The 21949-nt window shown below is 44.9% G+C and overlaps 1 protein-coding gene across 3 annotated transcripts in view; it reads right to left on the bottom strand.

Annotated features, from left to right (window-relative positions):
* MTOR (mechanistic target of rapamycin kinase) overlaps window positions 1-21949 on the bottom strand; it is a 106029-nt gene that overhangs the window by 72466 nt on the left and 11614 nt on the right. For 2 of the 3 annotated variants that reach the window (XM_073316890.1, XM_073316892.1), the window contains 17 exons: window positions 21500-21705; window positions 20734-20856; window positions 20234-20323; window positions 20048-20140; window positions 19362-19496; window positions 18853-18982; window positions 14932-15182; window positions 14093-14134; window positions 12994-13080; window positions 12226-12393; window positions 11850-11962; window positions 11261-11423; window positions 10828-10920; window positions 9862-10008; window positions 8433-8575; window positions 5568-5730; window positions 5317-5462 (listed from right to left, as the gene is read on the bottom strand). In XM_073316890.1, the coding sequence (XP_073172991.1) occupies window positions 5317-5462; window positions 5568-5730; window positions 8433-8575; window positions 9862-10008; window positions 10828-10920; window positions 11261-11423; window positions 11850-11962; window positions 12226-12393; window positions 12994-13080; window positions 14093-14134; window positions 14932-15182; window positions 18853-18982; window positions 19362-19496; window positions 20048-20140; window positions 20234-20323; window positions 20734-20856; window positions 21500-21705 (2293 nt within the window). The remainder of the gene's footprint in view (window positions 1-5316; window positions 5463-5567; window positions 5731-8432; window positions 8576-9861; window positions 10009-10827; window positions 10921-11260; window positions 11424-11849; window positions 11963-12225; window positions 12394-12993; window positions 13081-14092; window positions 14135-14931; window positions 15183-18852; window positions 18983-19361; window positions 19497-20047; window positions 20141-20233; window positions 20324-20733; window positions 20857-21499; window positions 21706-21949) is intronic. The other variant, XM_073316891.1, reaches the window with a different exon arrangement.

Here is a 21949-nt window from a genome sequence, read left to right as displayed (position 1 = left end):
TGAAAGCATAAATCTAAAAGCAAGCATCTTCAGAGAGCTTAAAATTCCACCGTATAAAGACCAAAACAACTTGTTCAAGAGGCTGTGCCCTTCCTCACACCACAGAGAACTTCATACATTGATTGAAGAGAGAGAGAGAGAGAGAGAGAGAGAGAGAGAGAGAGAGAGAGAGAGAGAGAGAGGTATATACCAATTCAATGGGAAACATTCCTCCTAGTCCAAGCCAATGTGGAATTCTAACATACACGACTCAAAGCTACAGACTCCTTGCTATCCTTTATCCTTGTGATGACAGTAGCATTCACAATGTGCTATATATTGCTCGCCCATATAGGAAAACAGTAAGTTCCTTTAAATGAATAATTGTTTAATAGCATATTGCAGACTTGTACCCTTCTGTCCCACTGAAAGCCCTACAACAATCCATTTCCCTCATCTCCCCACCCTTGAGTGATCTCTTGAAGGCAGATTTAACAGAGTTCAGTAAGAAACCTGCTCATGCTTGTGTCCTTGACTCTGATTCTCCCCAGGGAATAAAAGAGCTCAGCTCCTTGTTTCCGACAATGATCTGAACACGGTTGCAAAGGCAGATACTGCTCTTCACAAGTGCCGGAGCCTTTAAACCCAAGACTCTAGTTGTTAGGACGCAGCCTCAGCACAAAGAATAGGAACCAAGTGAATAAAATTAGTTATCGATTTCAGTGAGGCAGGCAGGGAAGGAACTAGCATTCACTGATTAACAAAGAGTTATGTATCCCCAGGGAAAGATCCTTTCACAGGAATGTCCACATCTCACATTGAAATGATTGTTTGGCTGGCTCGGAGCAGTATACTTGACAAGTTCAGTAATCTGAAACTCTCAACAGCTGAATCAAGCTCTACACAAGCTAGGAAGGAAAAATATGGAAGCTAATAGAGAGAAGGACGTGCTGCTAAGTTGTGACTCAAATCCTGGCCATTCTCTGGGAAGTAACTTACAGTAGAACACACGGCCAGGTGTACACAGCAGGTAGGGAGGCTGGAAGGCTCGCTGTCCCACTACTTCACAATTGGGAACAGAAGGCTGGTGCAAATGGTTTTGCATTATGCTCTTATTCTACTTTGCCTTCCATTTTGCAGCAAGGCAACAAAACCTTCAGTTTGCAGCTCGAGCCCGGAGAGTTGCTGCATCGCTCTGCCCACCCCTATCTGCCACAACAGCATTTTCCACCTGGAGGGCAAGAGCCAGGATGTTCACCCCAAAGCTGCACCTCCAAGCCTTGTCCAACTCTGGTTATTTCTTCACCAAAAGAGCCTTGACTCCTGAAATGTTTAGGAAGTCTTCACCCTCCCACTCCCAAAGCATCACTCAAGGCACTGGACAGAGGGTTCAAATCTAATGAACATGTAGAACAGACACATTAGAAGGCCAAGCAAAGTCACATTAACAAACAAACAAGGAGTGGGGTCTGAATGCAGGAGAAGACACCGATCATGCTAACATCTCTAAGAGTGGAGAGGGATAAACTGAGTGGACATGCCAGGGGCACTCTTTGCTGCTTCAGGAATGGTTCTGAAAGGCAAAAAGAAGCTGGGGTTTTTAGGTGACCTCCTCTTGGATGTGCCATGATCACCACTGCAGAGCAAGATGGCCACAACGCCTGCAAACCGGGTGTTGCAATGGCATCGACCAATTTGCATTCGAAAGAATTTGCACCAGCTTTTCACCTGTCCCTCTTTTCCCTTACACCTCTACCAGAGCCTGATAGAGACATCTCCAGATATTCACCACTATAGTACAGCTATTTCTTCCATCCTCATCACAAAGGGCCTGCCATTGGCACCTCACCAAACCCTGCTCAAGAGCCATAAATGCTCAAATAAATTGGTTAGTCTCTACGGTGCCACAAGTCCTCCTTTTCTTTTTGTGAATAGAGACGAACACGGCTGCTACTCTGAAACCTGAAATAAATCCCTAGGTGTTTTATAACCCCCTACAGTTACAGTGCCTTTGAGCACTGTACTTCACAAGCTAGAGTCAAACAGCGCTGCAGAAATACAGCCATCTGTGGAAGGTGGCACCAACCAGTGGACAGCACATGGCACAGCAATTTTCTGGGAGGTGAGGACAGATAGATTTTGGCCTCCAAGTTATACCTCTTACAACCAGTGCCATGGACTTTTAATATTCCTGCAGTGCAGACAAGAGGTCTGCTTGCAAGATCCTGTTTAAGAGACTCTCCCTTTGCCCAACCCACATTAACTTATCCCCCTCACAAGGTAGATGGACCAAGCTAACCCATCCAGGATCTGAAGCTGTGATTTCAAGGAGTTTCGATTTCAAGCAAGATAGGTCGATCCCTGATCCAGCCTCTTTGGTTATAGAGCCAGGACACGTGCTACAGCAGGCATGGTGGTACACGGGGGGAGAAGTGGTGCTTATTTGGGGAATTCCAGACATCTCCCCTCTGTATTTATCTAGGGCCCTGCAACTTCAGTTTCAATCTTAAAAAAAAAAGCCACGTTTAACCATGTCAGGACTTTCAGACAGCTCTGGAGGGTGTGCCCTGAGAGTGAACAACACTTCATCTGGCCTCTCTGTACCAGTCCTCCGGAGTCAGCCTTTAGAGTCCTAATGGAGAGAGATGTGCCCGTGCTATGAGAATGGAAATCACAGACAGTCAAGGCTGCCCATTGCCGGGCCTTCCTGCTACAGCAATAAAAGCTGCAGCCTCTCTGGTTTTGTCACTAGCATTTTAGACGTTTCATTTCTGACAGTTTTCAAGCTGACAATTTGTTGCCAGCTGGCAACGACTGAACTGCAGCCAGTACAAAGCTGGAACCAGAACAGAGAGGGCCAAAAGATTGCACCCCACCCCAATTCCAGCACATAAAGCAAGCCAGGTAGTTATAAATTAGACAACCGATCCTAGGCATAATGGCTAAAATCTACTGAAAAATAAGTCAATCATGAGACACTAATAGGACCTTGGGGAATAAAAGCATTTGACAATATTACCTAGAAATTATTGCTGTCTGGGCGGATATGAAATGAGAAAAATCAGGGAGGTGCTTCCTAGAGCTGTGCATTCTCAAGACAACACTTCAAAGGTAGCCTGGCCCTGCCAAGCTAACATAGTTTAGCCAGAGCTCTCATGAAATTTTACTAGCCTAGACACAAAATCTTTTCTGCCACCCATGTGATATGATATTTTATTTGCCCATCCAAAAAACAGAAGTTATTTGTGCTGGACAAGCAGAATTTTGAAAAGCTGAGCCAAGCCCAGCTCTGAACCTTTCCAGGCAGTGAACAGAAATGCAGTCCTGCACAGCTGAGCACACCCCCTGGGGCTGCAGCCTGAAACTGCCCTTTGCAGCCAAAGAGTCAAAAGCCTTAGTAATATTTTTGCTCAATATAATCTAATTCCCCAGTTCAAATCCAACCCAAGTCAGCTATAAACAAAAGCTCCTGGTTCCCAGTCCTCTGCTCACCATGAGAGTACGCATCTCTTTAATAGGCCATCTGTGTTGGCCTCGCATTCGGTTAACTTTACCGCAGCATTTCCTAAATGTAGGACACAAAATACCACAGGAAGGTCAAGTACTACAGCAGAGTAAAGGTGACTGATAAATTCCCTTTTCATTGGCTGCCTCTAAAACAGCAGAACAAGTGTCATAAATCATGTTTTTTTAAAGTAATGCAGCCGTGGCAGATTTCCCCCCCCGCCCTCCACTAACGAACATGTGCTCTGGAAAATTCCTCACCAACGAACAGTTTAAACAGTACCTCTAATTATTCAAGCTTAAGAGTGCAGAAGAAAAATTCAGCAGGGTATGGGTGTTACATGTTCTGTTACAATAGCAGCTTTGGGTGAGATATGAGCAAAACCAGCAAGTCTGTAGAAAACTTTGGCAAGATCTGTGGAATTTATATTGTACTTGACCTCAGGCATTTCAACAGCAGATGGTATTTTAAGATGCAAGGAGGGTCAATTACAAAGATATTTATTACCTTGTTATACTGAATTGTCTTTTGCGGCTACAACCAGGCCAAGTTATACAGAAAATGTGCTCATCCCAAACACAACACTACTGGAGTCCATGCAGTTCATTAATGGATATGGCCATTTACTTTCCTCCTAATATGTCTTTTCAAAAACACGAGCAAAGGTATCATGTCCCCATATAAAGAATATTCTATTAACTGTTTGCAAACACAGCAACATTATTTATGTGGAGCCTTTCTTTCAAGTGAATGGGAGGTTTGAGTAAAGCAGGTACATCTAGTCTAGAGAGAAACTTTTGCATCACGGCATTTTGATGCTTCCACCGTGATGACGCTGCCATGGCATGTTCCCCCAGAGTGACCCTTACATCATCACAAAACAGGATGTCACACATGGACTCCACAAGCTAGGCTTGCAGGGCACGATCCTGTAAAACCAAAGGTGCAGCAACATTACTCCAGCCACACTGCAAAATGCAGTGCTTGGTTATTCCAGTAGGACAATCACAAATGAAATTGTTAATGTTGGCACTTAAGTAACAATAGTAAGACCACAAAAGGTACCATCCATTGTGATGGCTGGATGAACTGGTGGGAATTCAGACTTTTCTGTGGCATATTTCACTTTGACTGGCTGCAAACTTGCACAACAGCACTTGATTTCATGATCAAAACCCTTCAGAATCAGAAGGGTTGAAAATCCCTTGTTGTGGGGGAGACACACCATAATTCCTGCCTTTTCCTTAAACCCAGTAATTCCTGCCATCTCACTGATAAACACCAATTTAGCACAATTTGAAATACTCAGCTACAACAATAGATACAAATAAAGGCCAAGTTCATTTCCCAAAAGCTTTCTGCTCAGCTGCTGAGCTTCAGGTTCACTGACTGTGTTTCCTTTAAGGTACAGAAACACTTTTCATCTAAGTTTCAGCCACTCCCTGGGGACTCGACCTAACCAGGGAACATCAAAGGACTCTGACTGATCTGCTTCTGTAACTGTGTCCTGCAAAACTTCAGCAGATTACAGCTCATTGAGAGAGGGAAATAAGCAACTCCAGGATGCTGGCTCACACCAGAATTTTTACTGCACAGAAAGAGAAATGAACTTGACAGGTGTGAATGTGCACAGTCTGCAAGCTACAAATGCCCCCTTGAAAGCAAACAATCTGTGAATCTACACATCAGACCCCACGGCTGACACTCTGGATCACCAAAGGGCTTTTTTTTTGCTGCCTGAGAACGGAGTGGGTCTACTGTAAATGACAACAGCGGGCAGGGGAAATTTGATGGAAGTCAGGCACAACCAGAACTGATGAGAGTCACGCTACCTGATAAGAGACTCCAGAATAGCTGGGGTAGGGCCCTTCTGAAACTCCAGCTCTTTGTAGTGTAGGGCCTTAGCATAGGCACGGCATTTGGCAGCTCGTTCCCCCAACAGGACAATTCCATTATCATCTCTTAATGGCAACGGACCCTGGAGAGGAACAGGTCAGAATCAGAAATCAAGTGGGTGTGCAGGAGAGGAGGACAGCATGTAAGGATAACCACCCCCGCCCCACAACAAGGGGCTCTCTTTTACCTTGTCACTGTGCTCCATGAATTCTGCCAGGTTCAGCAGGGTCTGAGTCACCTCTGCAATATCCTGAGAAGTGAGGGCCAACTCAATGCTTCGGATCAGCTCATCCTGTTGGTCTTCATTCAGCTCAGACCAGCAGGAAACGAAGGCAGCATTGAAGAGATCTCTGAGGATGGAGGGAAAACAGGATTAGAGGTAGGAATTAACCATTAACTGTAAAACCAACTTCTGTTCTCCTGCTGTGGGCTGAGCTCCTGTGTTCTGCTATGCGGAAGCCAACATGACGACAAAACTGAGGTCCTGGCCACTTGTGGTCACTGAAGATGCCCTGGCTTTTTTTAAATAAGAGATTTTAACCCTGCCAAATTCCAAACACAGATAACTGCACTATGCCTCTTTCGATTCCCTTTGAAGTTTGATAGATACGGAATTCTTCACTGCCTTTCCTAAGTCATTGTGTAGTACTGCCAGGCACTAAATATCTACTCTGTTCCACCCCAGATGTAATGACATTTCAGTACTACACTCAGTGATTTCCGTACTGTATATAGGCTGAGCGATCTGTCTGTAATGCACTTCAGAACCATGTGGGTGAGAGATACTGTACAAATATAAGGTCATTTGGGAACAGGATTTCAGTCTAACACTTAGAACACAGCTCTTCAGTTCAAATCCCAGCTCTGGCAGTTTCTTTCTGTGGCCTTGGACAAGTCACCTCTTCCTCAGTCTCCCTTCACAGGAGGGAGTTAGGATGCTCATATGTGCTCTGGAGATATATTTGGAGACAATTATTTATTATGAGTGGACCAGAATATTTTAAGTAATTTTACTTTTGTCTTTAGATGAGGAGTGAAAATGAGGATGGAGTCCTTTCTAGTTCAGCAGATTGAGCCTCAGGCCATGGCCCAACAAGAGGTTTTACCAACCCTTTGCACCATCCTAGGATAGAGTTCCACATAAAACTGGCTCTCCAATATGAGGCTTATCACTTGCTGCCTCAGCATTCTGCCTGCTGCTGAAACTATATCAGAGGTTCTGTAGAGAACCAAAGTATTTCTTGGATCATTATGAAGCTTAAAAGCTAGAAGAATCTTGCTGAGGTACTAGAAATCAGAAACCAGACTCACAAGAGAACAGATGATTAAAGCACTGACAAATGCAACCTCAGCCTTCTTTCTGTAGTTGATTCTAAGTGCGGTTATGTGGGGACACACTACAAGAACATATTAAACCTTAAGACTAAAATGCATAACTGGGGAGGCTCGGGCTTTCACTGTCTTAGTACCCTTCCCACAATTAGCTGCTTTATTCATTTTTAATGCAGAGAAAATAGGATATAAAATGAATATAAATAAGTTTATCTTGAAATTCCTGGTATTATCTATATTAAATATTACCTTACATTTACACAGTGCCTTTCAGCACAAAGGTTTCCAACCTGCTTTACGAACCACATGTAGAAAAGTCATTGCAGTTATCACTGGGGGTGGAGGACAGTAACCTGGCAGCCAGCTACTACGCAGCCTGCTGCACAACAGTGAGGGGTGGGAGGTTTTTGGCCAAGCGGAGGGATTCCTGATCTTTGAAAAAGCATGACAGGATGTTTGACACAGAACCTCTGCTTTGAAGATCTAACTCAAGAGGCTCACACACAAGTTGCAGAGAATTTACTTTACCTACCTGAGTGGGACAAAGGGCTGAATAAATGCAGCCAGGATTAAAACATGTGGTTGCAAGGAGTCTTGTTATTCCAAACACTATGCTTAGACCTCAGAACCACAAGAGATCTTAATGGCTTAAGCACTGGCTTTGAAACACTTTATTTTCCTTCTGTGCAGAGTCCTGCAATTCATGCTGGTATGCACAGGAATGAGAAATTCTTGTGTTTATTTCTTCAGCACAAAATACCCAACAAGATTAAATTTAAAAAATAAAATCTTTTAAAGCAATATGATTATAGTGGACTGGAATAGCAGGGGTGTGTCTATCCTTTCTGCTCTGAATACTGTATCTGGGCTCCAGCCTGAACTAGTGAGGCAGGGAGAATGTCCCTTAGTATTTTTACTGGACATGTATTGACATCACGAAGTTATCCCATAGGCTGTGCTCACTACAGAATGGAACTGGGGCATAGCAGGGGTTGCTGCAGGGAGGATTAAGTGCACGGGCAGAGCTCTGTGTGCACGTGGGGTGGGGGGGAAGATGGGGGCACTCTGAGTGGGGCTAGAATAGCAGGGAAATACAAAAGGACAGACCTGAGATGCATTTGCAGAGCTGTAAAGGACACCTGCACAACATTTGCCCACACAGCAAGCCCCAAACTTTTGCCATGCTATCAGCCTTTCCATTACATGCGTGCTACGATTCACTTCTATCACAAAAGCAAAACTAGAAACGAGTGGCACTCTTGTGACAACAGTATCAGGTTCCCGCCCAGTGAAGTGACAATTATGTGCCACAGGGAAGAGACGAACGGGCGGCTGCTCACGAAAACTAAGTCGCCCTAGACCTACTGGTTACAATGCTATTAAATCACAGCAGTTTATTCCACCTTACCTGAGATGCTGGGCTCTACAAACTATTTTCTACTTTCCTGTTTTTCCAGCTTCACTTTTATTTTCCTTCTATTATTCTGGAAAGAGCAGCAGGCAGAATCATATTGAAAATTCTCCTCCCACTCAAGATCGCCCCTTGAGGAGCTGCCAGTCAGGAATGCCAACCATTTTATTCCCCTTCCCCCAGCAGTAGGCAATTCTATGTAAAATTCAGCCGCTTTTATGTGAGTTTCCATTCCCTCACCATTTATTTGGCTTGTGCCTGCTGCTGCAAGCATATTAAGGAGAGGCAGGAAATACAGAATGACTGTACCTGGCCATAGGATTATAGGCCTGAGCCAAGGCCCAGCAAGAGCGCAGGGATGGCGACGAGGAATCTTTCAGTAACTCCAAGCTCAATCGCCGCAGCCATTCCAACCAGTCATCTTTGGAGACTCTTCTTGCTGCTCCCCAGGCCTGAAACACAAAGCAAGACAGCTCAGCTGCTGAGTGCGGTGCCAGGACGTGAGCCCGAAGTAGAGGATAAGAGGCTTCAGCAAGAGAGGTTTCTACTCCATAGCTCTACATCTCATCTGGTACGATCTGTTCTTCCATTCCCTGCTGGGGTTCTCCTTCCACAGGGCCATTTGCAACAATCCAGCCTCACTTCTAAGCAACCCACCCAAAGCATGTTCCCATCACTCATGATAAATGTTTAACAAGCAAGACCTGCAGCCATTCTCTCTCCTTTGCAAAACACACCCAATGTCACATGTCAATGTGAAGCATCAGCTTTGAAATACCTACTAGCGTGTGTCTAGAATTAGAACAGCAGGGTCAGCTTAGCCCCTCATCCTGCTGAGGAGAGGGAGTGTCACAAATACACCCTTTTGAATCTAGCCTCATGATCAAACACTGCTCACGTGACCAATCATAATTGTGCTATTGCCCTCCTAAGAGCAGCTGGAGAACACCCAGTGCAAACACCCAGAGGCTGGCCAAAGTGCTCCAATGCCTCCTGTTGGGAAGAGGTGCCAAGGATAAGCATGATGATTAGTGGAGCGGTAGCCATGAACTTGTCGTAAGTAAAACCCAGTTCCTTCATTGCACTTACTGCTTTAAGCAAAGGGCTACATATCAAAGTCATTATGGTCATTCTTGGCCAATACTTTCCTGCTATTTCCCTCTGAACCAGTCACTATTTAGCTTTGGTCTAAATAGTCTCACATGTACAAATACCTACACACGCATCCATGCACAGAACTGGAAAGCACCACAGGGAGTTCATTTGAACAAGACTAACTCTAACATGGAACAGAGAGCACTTTACAGTTGCCTTTAATAATGGGCTATTCCGAAGGACAGTGAGGGTAGAAAAAAACATTACAATGGAGCTGAAGTAGTTAAATCCAGAAGTAAATGGTAGACCATTCCAAGGCTCACTCCTTAGAATCAAGGAGTCTTGTGAACACTTCAGAGACAGGGAAAGAGCCCTTAGTATTACTACAAGGCCCCTTTCAATCCAGCATCTGAACTGCTCGCAAGACATCCTCTAAAACCAAGAGAGAACCTCAAAGTTGCTTATAAACTCAGAATTCTAAAGGAAGCCCCCTGACACCAGACAAGTCTACTCTTGTGGCTGACAGCTGGCAATGGAAGAGAGCCCTGAAAATGTTCAGATGTTCCAGACATAACTCTTTGATCAAGGAACCGACAGCCCCCAACTTTCTGCAGCAAGCTACTGTGGGAAATCCATAACTTACCTTCTGCAGGTTGATGGTGCTGACATGTAATTTCTTCATAGGCCCTGTTTCCACAGGGCCACTGGTCAGCATCTCTCCCTGGCTGCTTCTCAGCATTCGGTGCTGATAAATCAGGGGATCCTCCTCTTCATCAGCAAGGGTGTAGCCCTGCAATCAATGGCTCAGAATAAAGGCCAGGTGTACCACTATTAAGACCTCCTTTAACGTGCACAGTCCTTCCCTCTCCATCTCTCCCCTCCCACTTTCTGCTCAAGGCTACCAGTCTGCGTGAAAGGAAACTCAAGAAGTTCCCAACTGTTAAGCTACATTTGGGGTAGGGGGATGATCTTTCAGAATAATATATTACATCTTCGGCATCTGTGAGCTCAGGTCATCCCAATCCCATAAGCACTAGCTGCCAAGAAATCTTGGCTCCCAACACTCGAGGGTGGAGAAGCTAAACTCAGTCATATCATTGTGAAATAATACACCAAAAACCCAGCCTCTTTTCCCACTGTCTTCCAGTTGTCTCAGTGAGAGCTGCAGAAAGACATTGTGCTAGTGACAGAAGAGGGCATAATAATGGAATTATGTTGAGAAATATGGAGCAGTTCCTGACTTATGAACCATGGGACCTACTGTAGTCAACTGGGATTGGGCGGGAGAATCCTTCCTTGGTCCTAGGGTGGAAATGATGAAGAAGATACATGAGAGAGAAGGAAAGACACCAACTACTATGGTAGATCCCTCCTAGACATTTCAGAGACTTTTCTATGGGGAGCCCAAGTTTTACACGGCAGATAAGTTTTCCAGTTTCAGTCTCAAAATACCCAACTGTATTATGTCTGCTATACAGAACATGGAAACAGTTACTCTGCATGCAACAGCGAGAAGCCTATACGGTGTCTTCTGCTGCAGTAGCTTCAGTACAGAACCCACCTGAATCCAACTCTACACAGATGGCTGCATTCATACAAGCCAGCTCACCTTCACAATCCTGCAGATGAGAACATCATACCGCTGGTGATTTATTCGATGACGCACCAGGACCTTGTTCACCATTGGGATAAAAATCTGGTACTATATGGGAGAAGAAGGAGTCAAAAGCCAGTTAGTCAGTCTCACCAAGACTAAAATATACCCACTGATTTCATCTTCAATTCATTGAGCAGCTAGAAGCAGAATCTGAAAGAGCTTGATTTGAAAAACACATGCTACCAAAAGCTATTGGTGGGGCAGGAAGGGGAGACACTGTAAGGGGCAAACCCACTGCAATACACAATTGTTGACTGGAAAGACTGCAAAACTGGGCATTGTCTCTCTAAAATCGAGGTTGACTACATGTTAAACCCTCCCATTTTAAAGCCATGAAAGAAATTCCCTCCTCTCTGGGAGCTGTCACACTTAAAAAGGAAATTACCTTCTTCCCTAGCTGGAAGACCAGAGAGGACAATGTATCCATGGCAGTTGGCCGTAGCTCAGGGCTTAGATCTAGGGTCCGCACGATGGGGTGAATAATCCGTGAAGCATAATCAGTGAAATCCAGGGATTCTGTCAGGCGGTCCACAGTCTCCAAAGCAGCTCTGAAACCAGAGCAGAAAGAGGGGAGGACTGTTTCATTGATGGCACAGGATAGGAGGAGAAGGCTGATTATAAAGATACAACGGATCTATGTACATATGTCTCAGCCATCAGCAACAATAGAAATAGACATGGCAGTTTAGTGGGCTTTTGGTGACAACACTTGCAAGACTGCTTGAATATGGCAACGACTTAGACAATGGCAGGTGAAAGCTAGGATTTATCAGTGCATCTGAGAAACAGAGCACTAGCACTGAGGCAGTCAACTAAATAAAGTAACAAGTACTACGTGCATCTGATTATCGAAAACCTAGCCTGTAGAGGGACTAATCAGCAATCTGTGCCATGTAGGACCACAGCAGCTACTGAGGAACACAGACGAATGGAGGCAGAGTGGAGGAGAGAGGACAGAGTTGGCAGATACTTACTTGCGAGCCACCAGTGGGACGTCTGGGGCATCAAACAGCTTTACAATGGGAGGTAGTAACAAATGCAGGTAGTCATCCAAGTTAGCTCCAAACAGCTGGATCGCATTCAACAGCTGGAGGGAAAGATGATCCAATACCACCCAGCTTAATAAAGTCATGAAACAGCAACATTTTAAAGTAACCCTATCTCCAGTTAGAAGCTGCTCTGGCACAGAGCATTCACCTGAGCATTGACTGAACCACTTTATCCCACGCTATTACTGCAGTAGGGCTATTCCACCCCTCCTGCTTCAGTGTAGCCAGACGTGGTGCCCATGGGACTATGCTCCTGGACAGGCAGTACCCAACATGTCACCTCACAGGCTGGATCACTCACCTTGACAGAGACGTTGCGTCCTGGGCTACTGTCATGCATGAAGACCCGTAACATGTGAGGAATGAGCTGAGGCAGATAGAGCTTGAACTCGCCCCCAAGAGCCACCACAATTTGCTCAATAAGTAGGATAATTGTGCTCTGTATAGAATTGTTCATGACCCAGAAGTCCTGGAGGAGAAAGATAAAAAAGGTTCTCTATAGCTGAGCTGCATGCAGTACGGGACCAGGAGACAGCATAAGGCTAATGCTAGATACAGTGAAACTTGCAGAGAGAATTTCTCCTCCATTAGGCAACCCCCTGATTTAAGCAACTTAATAAAAAACAAAACACCCAAGCCACCTATTTAACACTGCTTATTACACCAGCTTTAGGGCAACAGGCGAATCATTGGTTACAATCACAATGCTCCAGCTTCCATCCCATGCTGTTCAGCAGTAGTTGGCAAAGCCCAGGCTCAATCCTACCAAAGAAGAGGATGGCACGTACCCTCCACTGGAGTAACACCTCTGAGGCTGGATTAGAAGAAGAAACTATTATTGTAATATTAAGTGAGATTTTATTAATCAATATTTTTCTCCATTCATTAATAATTTCCCTGCCTTTCACAGCTGCAAAGGTTCGTTAATCTCCCCTGATCTCTCTTTCTAGGTGGATAGGTACATTGTGACTGTGATATTCCCTCAAGAATGACCCCACCTGCTCAATAAAGGAAAGCAGAATTAACCACCTTCCAGGATACTGGGGTTCAGGCTAAGGGTTGTACTCACTCTCATAAGGGTGACAATTTCATCCATATAGGGTCGAATATGGCTCCTCACAAAAGACACCAACATTCCTAGCTGCTGGAACAGGAACTGAAAGGAAGAGACAGATAAGTGCTCAATGCTGCTGTCCAAATGCCCTCACAAATCAGGGCAAATCTGATTTCAAAGGCTAATCGCAAGCACCTTTAAAAACTAAACAACATGCACATCTATGAATGCTGGAAGTCTGGGGCCAAATTCTCTCTCTCAGCCTCAACCCAGAGTTGGTATTTTTATCCACTGCTGTGAGTATTTAAAACTTTGGATACGCATGCACCAAAGGGATTCTACGCACGCAAATTGATTAGGTGTTTAAACAACAGACTCGCAAGTCTGAACCCAGAGTCTGAAATATCACATCGCTTCATACATTCAGATCTGGAGGCTGCTTCCGAAAATGTAGCCCCAATCTCTTGCCCCTGACTACTGGCCAAACTCACCCACATTTTAAGATACTTTGCTCTATATTCTCTCTCTCTCCCCACAGAGGCATATTGGTGGAATATTACAGGACAGATTGCAGTACTTGCCAGGTTAACAGTTCATTAGAAAGATGGCTAATTGTATCCTGGGAGTATTGTGACCTAGACCATTCTACGGTACATTTGCTGTGTCTGGTTCATGATTCACTTTGATCAAGCAAAACAAAATCATGCGCAACTATCCACTGTAACGATTTTACTTTTGAGTTTGGTGTGAAATAACGTAACAATTTGGGTGAGCACCCCTGGTCCACAAATGCTTATTTAAAACCAAAACAAAAAAACCAATAACATTTGTATCATTTTCTATTACGTTTCACAACGTAAAACTTGTGGCGTAGATTGTAATTGGTGTTCGTAGCAAATACAGGTCAATGTGCTCCAAATCACAAGTGGAGCTCAGAAGAATAGATTATGGGGTTTAATGAAAATCAGGTAAGTGGACAAGGGATAAAAACCAGCCTCTTTGGCTAGGGCAACACATACATGTTTACTGAAAAATAACCCAGAGGTCTTGTAGAGTTGCAAGAGGATGTTTACATACAGTGCAGGGAACTGCCTTGTTTGTGCTTTGTACCCACCTCAGCTCTTCTCCCCAGTACACTTTCACCATCTTCTTTTACCTGAAAATTTTTAAAGAGAGTGTGCAAAACTGCAGAGCTTTCAAGCAAGTTAGGTCAGTCATGTCTAGGCACTCGGCAACCCCAGAGCGCTAGGGTTTTTCATTCCAATCTGAGCAGTAATTCAGTCTGGTAGAGGACTGCCAGTGGTGACTGTGGTTCTGTAGCAGGAATGGGGGTAATTCTGTTGCTCCCATCCCACATGTAAAACACAGTTCCAGTATCTCATGCAAGTTCCCCATTACATACACTCTTGAGGAGGAGCCAGCCATTTTAGGTCAGATGCAGCTGAGGCCCATTCTTCTGATTCAATTTTACATTTAAGTGAAAATTGCTAGTTAAATGAGAAAGAAGTGAGGTGCTGTGGAATCACTGTCCACTCAGCTGTGAATGTCAAGTGACTGCAGCAAGTCAAATTCCTTGCACAGGAGGATGAAAGCACACCGCTTTGCTAGAGGTTTAAGACGCTACATGCAACATGTAAAGACACACTATGCAGCAGGGCATAAAACTGCAGAGGCCACTGAAAGCTGTGGGACTTGCACAGGATGGCTTAAGAAAGAAGCAGAACTGAGAGCTGGCCATTTTTGGGGGGGTGGTGGAATGTTTGGTAGCAGATGTTTCAATGGAGAGGGAGAATGTTCTGATCAATGCCCAGAGGAGAGAGAAAGCAAAGCTGGTAGCTCACTTTCGCAGCATGCTTGGCAGCAACACTCAGTGCAGGAGCACCCAAAGCCAGTCACATTCTCTTTACAATGGATTCTTGTTTTGGGAAGGGGGAGCAAATTCCTAGCACTCACCTCTCGGATGGCACCATCACAAACCCGAATTACATTGAGAAACGTTGGCATGACCTGGGGCAGGAACTGCACACACTTCAGCCCGAGGGATTTGAAAATAAAGGTGATGGCTTGGACGACCATAGTGTGATGGTGGGACAAGGACTGGTCTCGGAAGATTCTCATCAGGGCTACCATGGAGACAGCAGGGTAGAACTCATCCAGAGGGAGGTTTCCCATGTTCACTAACATCTCACTGGTGCTGTAATCAGCTGGGAAAAGGTAAGGAAGAGTCACTTACATGTGTACACACAATACACACCAATGCTGCACTTCAGACACAGCTGGCTAATGGGGGGGAAAAGAGGAATTTACATTAACAACATGCTCAGAGGAGATGACCAGTCCGTGGGAACTTAAACCAAAGCCCTGAGACCCTGAAAGTTGTATTCCTAAATTTAGAGGACAGAAAAAAACTTGGCTGCATGGATATCTCAATTTTTGCACCAAAAGAATAAGAGAAGGGGAGGGGCATCTTTAAGACATTGCACCCCAATCTGCCCACTGCACTTGCTTCTTTGCTGAGACTCTGTTTATAGAAAGAGCCCAGAAGCTTTCAGGGTAGGAACAGGTGGAAGAGGAGAGGTATGATCTCCAGAGTATTGGCCCCTACAGAGCCTGGACACTTCTTCCATGCATGGGGTAATGTTGCTAAACAGTCAGAGGGGAACCCAGGCAATGGTATTGCAGACGTGCTACTGAGGAAGACAGAACGGTATAGCAACACCGACTTGGCTCACTGCAGAAGAAATCCCCAGGATTCTGTCAGGTCACCAGGATTTATGGGGTTGGGTAGAGGCACAGCTCCAAGATTAACAGTCCCCTCTCTCCAAAATTTCTTCTGTCACAAGAGCTTGGGGGAAACAGGTGAAATGAGCAGAGTTTTCCTGCTCCCCTCCCATGCTCTTTGTGCAGGAGAGGGGAGTCTGCCCCCAGAAAACTAAAAGCTATCACTAACCATACAGCTTTAACACTCGTGGTTCTGGCCTAGCTACCGGTCATCCTTCTCAGCTGCAGTTCTTCAACACAACAACAAGAGCTAAGACTAGTGTCTCAACAATAACACGATCTGCCCTTTGATTGCTCGTTACACCACTGCTCGTCCCTGGTGGCCACCTAAGAGGAAAATTCATGATCCCACTCTGCTTTTGTAAAAAAATGAAGGGACAACTCTGCCATTTTGGCCAACGTTCCTCTCCTAGGGACACACTTACTCATGCCCAAAGGTGTGAGTGCGCCAGAGCCTAGCACATGTCACCTAAGACGTTTGCCTCCATGGCTGGATGCACTGCAGTGACTGACCGTCTGACTTTGTAAATCACTTTTAAATAGCTGGAGCATGACAGACACTGGCTCTCACATCCCATTTATATAATATTCTGCAATACAAACCTCTCCTGGGAATAAGCTACATTTGATTGATTGCCTCTTCCTCTCTCTCTTTAAAGATGAAACATTCCCTTCCTTCTTTTCCCATCTAATCAGGTATTTAAAATATGGTAAGCAGTATGCTAATTTGTAGCTATCGGGTAAAATTTTCTCAAGTGCCTCAGTCCCATTTTCAAATGTGGCATTAACATTCAGAGGGATTTAGGCTCATAAGTCATTTGGGACTTGTCTACACTTGGAAATTTACCAAGAGAACTATTCTGGAATATGAGCGTATCCACACAGAGTTACTCTGGAATAGGTACTTTGGTAAATTTCCAAGTGTAGACAAACCCTAAGGGCCTTTTGAAAATTTACTCAAACGTCTGTATCACCATATATCGCTCTACTACAAAGAAACCACATTCCGTTTGCACTCTCATCCCTCTCTGTTTGTATTAGTATTTGGAAACGAATTTAAATGGTATTTTTTATTCCATACCTAGACTTCATTCACACTAGTGGAAATCCAGCAGAGCGCCACTGAATTCTTTGGATTTCATAAAAGAAAACCTTGCCAATGGCTGAGTGGACATGTCAATAGAACTATTTCCATCCCGGGTGTTTATTTTTTACCTGTAACTTAATGTAAAGTCAGTTATAGTGAATTTCACATCTGGAGATGCTCATAATCTGGCTACTTATTTTTGTTCTGTTCTCTTATTTTGTTTATAGTGAAATTCATGCACACACACACAAATCAGTTTCACAGCTGAACCCAGGGAGCTTTTTACTGCCTTACAAGATGCTATATTGAAAGTGCTTAGAAATCTATTTGAATTCAGGGACAGTTTATCACGCTCCATCTGGTATTATATTTTTTATTGTAACAGTTGAAAGTGCCAATAAAAATTCCTACTAAAACCAAAGTACTGTGACGCCAGTTTGATGGTTTCATTTAAGCAAACACCTGGCAAACAGCTGCCTGTCTATGTCCCCGCACCATCGCCAAGCAATTCAGGATAATTGCTCTCTGTTCAGGAAATGGGTACACAACATGGGTAACTGCAGACAGGGAGCGAGGGACGTGGGCAGAACTTTGTGCTGAAGCAACCACATGAACTTCTACTTACGTTAGCACCAAAATTCAATGATAAAAGTAAGGGGGTAAAACTACTGATATCCTCAGTTGTAGGAGTTTGACATACTCCATGGACACCTACTTGGAAAGTGTTTTGGTTAGATGGTTTCAGCGTTTTATTTTGATTGCAAGCTCCGCAGGGCAGAGGGCTGTGTAATTTGTCTGTCAGACACCATGCACCCCCAGGGAGTTACAGAAATAAAGGCCTAAAGCACTGAACTGTGCAATGGACAGTAAAGCCTGTGCTCCTGAAACAAAGCTCATTCTAGTGCAAGAATACGTAATGGAACAGGTTAGAAGGTACTTTGAGAGAGAAAAACTAGGTTTAAGCTGGTAATTGTTTAAAAAGTCTTTCTGGTTGATCTTCATTCTCAGAATAAAACCACTGTATTCTGCATTCCCTTGAAAAGGAGAGAAGGGGAACGGGGAGAACTTTCAAAGGAGTCAAACAGTTCTTGGGGAGTGGTGCTGTGACCTTGTAGACAAGCAGTCCTAGGTAAACCCTGTCAACTAAATGTAACATTTTTAAGGGGACACCATCAGCTTAAACAATTCCCCACACATTTGCCTGAAATTTATAGACTATTGCTGCAAGTAGCACCCAAGATCATTACAGATAAAAAATTAGAGGAGATTTTTCTCTATTGGTCATTTTATTGCACATTTGACCACATCATGTGTATTCAGATTTCCCCTATATAGGCAGTCTCCCATTTCCGTTAGCCTTTCACACAGCAACAGGGAAGAGAAAGACATTTTATAAGACAGGAAGGTGCAATTGTAAAACCTCAAAAATTGGCAGGGAGATATGTGACAGGTGAATTTGACTTTCACCTCTAATTCTAGTCAACAGGAACCCTCTAGTATCAACAAGTTAAAAAAAGGAGCTTGGCATGGAACCCTCAAAGTATTTTCTGTTTCATGCATACGAATGCTAATACTGTGTGCTTTCCATCCATAGATCTCTACGCATGTCACAAATGCAGGTCAGTATCATTAGCTCTTTTTTAACAAATGATGAAAGAGGTATTGAGATGTGACTCACCTGAAGTCTCAAAGGCAGAGCTGTGGAAAAAACTAAGGTCTCTTGACACTCTGTCCTATGCCCTGGCTACAGATAATGCTGCCTTTTCGTAGCTTAAGTCATTTCATTTTTGAGTGAAAATCCTGGTTATGTGTAAAGCCCATGGAGTTTTTGGGAAACACTATTGGTTAGTATCCATCTAGCCCACCTCTCAGTACTGAGGAAACCACCAAGATGCTGTATTACGTCACTTTCATCTTTAGTTCCTGTGCGGGATGTAAAAACCAAGGCCCCTTTCAAACTAAACAGTGCAGGGTGCACACTCTTTCCCCAGTCTCCCTCTGCTTACAAGAATCCTGGCTGGATTTAGACTCCGACAGGCTGACAGCCGAAGCGTCTCGTGACTGGTCAATCATGCCAATATTCACTTTGTGCTTGTAAGGGTCCAAAGCCCCCAACAGTCCCAGTACACGGATAGCCTAGCAAGGGAGAAAAATCAAAAAAGAGAAGGCATGTCAAGGCATATCACCCATGCTAAGATCAAAACATTAAATGAAGCCTGAACCCAGGGCTCTGGGTAGCTGGAGGAGGGAAGGGGAAGAAGATCGGGTGGTGGGAGAGACAGTCCCATCATATTCCAAATAGAGTGTACTGATTCTTCCCATCCACTGAAGTGAGCAACTTAACTAGCTTCCATTCACAGCCCCTTTAGAGTCCTGCCCATTATGCCAAACTATTCCTCAATCAACCCCAACAACAAATCAGTCGTTCGTTCAGAAGGTTAGCATGACTGACCTCGCCTTCTCATGGAAGTATGCAGAAGAAGCTGCCACTGGGAAGTGAGCTTTGAGTTCCTACCTCTCTCCGAGTGCCCTGGTTCTGCTCGGTCTTCAAGAAATTCAGCAGCACATCCAGCAAGGTTGGGTATTTCCTGTACGGCTCCACCACATAACCCGTGCTGGCCACCAGTTGTCCCAGCGTCCACAGAGCCACCTGGAACAAATATAGCCCCAAATGGTTAGTTATGACCAGGCCAAGCAGCAAGTTACTAGTTGTCCTGTCACACCAGAGTCATTTTTCTTCTTTTAAAACATCTCAACTTCTGATTGCCTTCCATAGGCCTTGACACTGGAAGCCTCCACAAACAGGGTCTCTTTGTTAAGGGAAGGTGAAAAGTCAATTAACACCTGGCAACCTACAAACCTCAGGCTTATACAACACACACCACACCACTTGGAGATATGACGTTTTTCTCCATCTCCTTCAGTCAGTGTTGGAAACGTCTCTGCAGCACTGAGCCTGATGCCAGTGTCTTCCACAAAAACTACTGACCTACGCTGGGTTCTCCAGCCATGGGGCAGAACACCCTGGTCACGAGACAGAGTGGCACTACAATTTCCATCAAGAACGGACTCGGCGCTCCAGGAGAGACTGATATTCTGAGCGAACGGTTTTTAGTAGCTCTCATTGCGCGCACTGACATTTTACTGTATGCTTCTGGTCACAGAGGACAGCATGGCTTAGGGCAGGTGTCATATACGCACCTGTCTTTTCGCCAGCAAGGAGGAGTCCTGGAGCATGTCCATGATTATGATGAAGAGCTCATCCACCCACTTCCTCATCTCCAGCCCACTGACCTGTAGACAGAGGAAGGAAGGGCTCTCATCTAGAACGGTTACAGGATTAGGCAGCAATGATAATGCCTCCACATAAAGCTGCAATACCCTTACCTGTGCCAGCTCCCCTATGGTGGCCAAGACATTATTAATCACCCCTGGATTTGGATCTGGGTCAGGATCTTTCAGTTTCACAATCAATGCCTGTTTGATGACATACAAAAAGTTAGACTCCTCTGAGAAACTTCTCCCCCCTGCCCTGCACTGAGCAATCTCTTCCCTGACTCCTGCACTGGAAATGCCAGTAAGACAAAGCCCTTAACAGATGCTCATCGGTGCCAACGTATGTTTCAAAGATTTACAACATATTTCTATTACACCTTTCGGGTTTCTGCACATCCAATGTCTATCCAGATCAAGCAGCTGCACACACTCAGGATTGTAGTAGGGACCACACTCCGGGTTGTAGTAGGGACCACACTCCAGTCTGGTTATTATGCCATTACAGAGCAATGAAAATGGTGCTGCTCATGGTCACAGTTATTGTGTGATACACCTGTGTGCCAAAAGATCTCCTCCACCTAAAGTCAGCAGGAATTTGAAGAAGGCCCTACCTTAAGGATGGGCTCCATATACGGACGAATGAGTCGTGGGGCATTGGAAACCAAGTGACCCAACATCCTGGCGCTCTGCTCCTTTATTCTGCCAACACCACTGTGTTCCAGCTCCGTCAGGATCTGCACAAAGGACAAACCAGATGCATTCAAGCAGAGCGAAGGCTGGAGAGCCAGCGTTTCCACATAAGGCAGCAAACAACGGAAGAGAGCAAAATAACAAGACTGATCCCATCCTCCTCCACAACTCAAGTGTCAAATGAGAAAGCAATCTCAGAAGCTGTATACACGGGATCAGCCAAAGGTGCCCAAATGAGGCCATGGCTAATTTGCATAAAATGGAATGGAGTGCAACCAGACCCAACCCTAATGGGGAGGGAAAGCCTGTGGGATTATACTCTTGGGCATGTGATACTACACCTCAGTCCGAACAGAAGGCCCCTCCACTCAAGGCAAAAAGCGTTGCCCATGCTGGGACCTGAAGTTACTACTGTCCTCTCCACCCTAACATGGAAGTTGGTGACTGCAAACCGCATAGAATTCTGAGGGCCGCTGGTGCAAATAAATAAAATGAAGATGTCAACACTCACTAGGAAAGCATTGTCTTAGAAGTATCAAGCTGGGTTATTAATGGCCTTCCAGAAAGGGAGACCAACACTGCACTGCAGCTGTTCTAGAGCTGGACAGTCTGAATTCTTTAATGCCACCATCCCCACCTCAGTTAATAAGGACTCCATCCCCATCCTTAGCTCCCTGTCTCTGTTACCTGTATTAACATCTTGCGCAGGAAAGGCATGACAAAGGCAGGGTTCATGCTGCTCAGCCGGCCCACGGTGCAGATAGCCAGCTCTCGGATTTCAAACACCTGATCGTTCAGGGCCACAAAGAGAGCCTGCAGATTTTCTGCCTGGGCAAGATGGGCATCAAACCTCTCATCCAAGGAGGCCAACACACAGTAACGGATATCGGGGTCTGCAAGAGCATGATCACTTGTCTTCGCTCATGTTCAACTGCTGTTCTGACACAATCTTGACAGACACACTAAATTACATACCACCTTCTTTCACCGGAGAGCTACTGTTAATGAACAATCCTGCCAAAACCTTGGAGCATGTGTACAAGGACCCCAATGAGCGAGACCCCTGAAGAATCTACCCAATGGTGTCTCACTATTACTCTGTGCTGCCAAACAAGACACCCAGGTTTCATGTCCAAG

Source organism: Lepidochelys kempii, chromosome 18 (assembly GCF_965140285.1).
Source record: "Lepidochelys kempii isolate rLepKem1 chromosome 18, rLepKem1.hap1, whole genome shotgun sequence".
Classification (NCBI taxonomy): domain Eukaryota; kingdom Metazoa; phylum Chordata; order Testudines; family Cheloniidae; genus Lepidochelys; species Lepidochelys kempii.
This window is presented reverse-complemented; position numbering and strand designations above follow the sequence as displayed.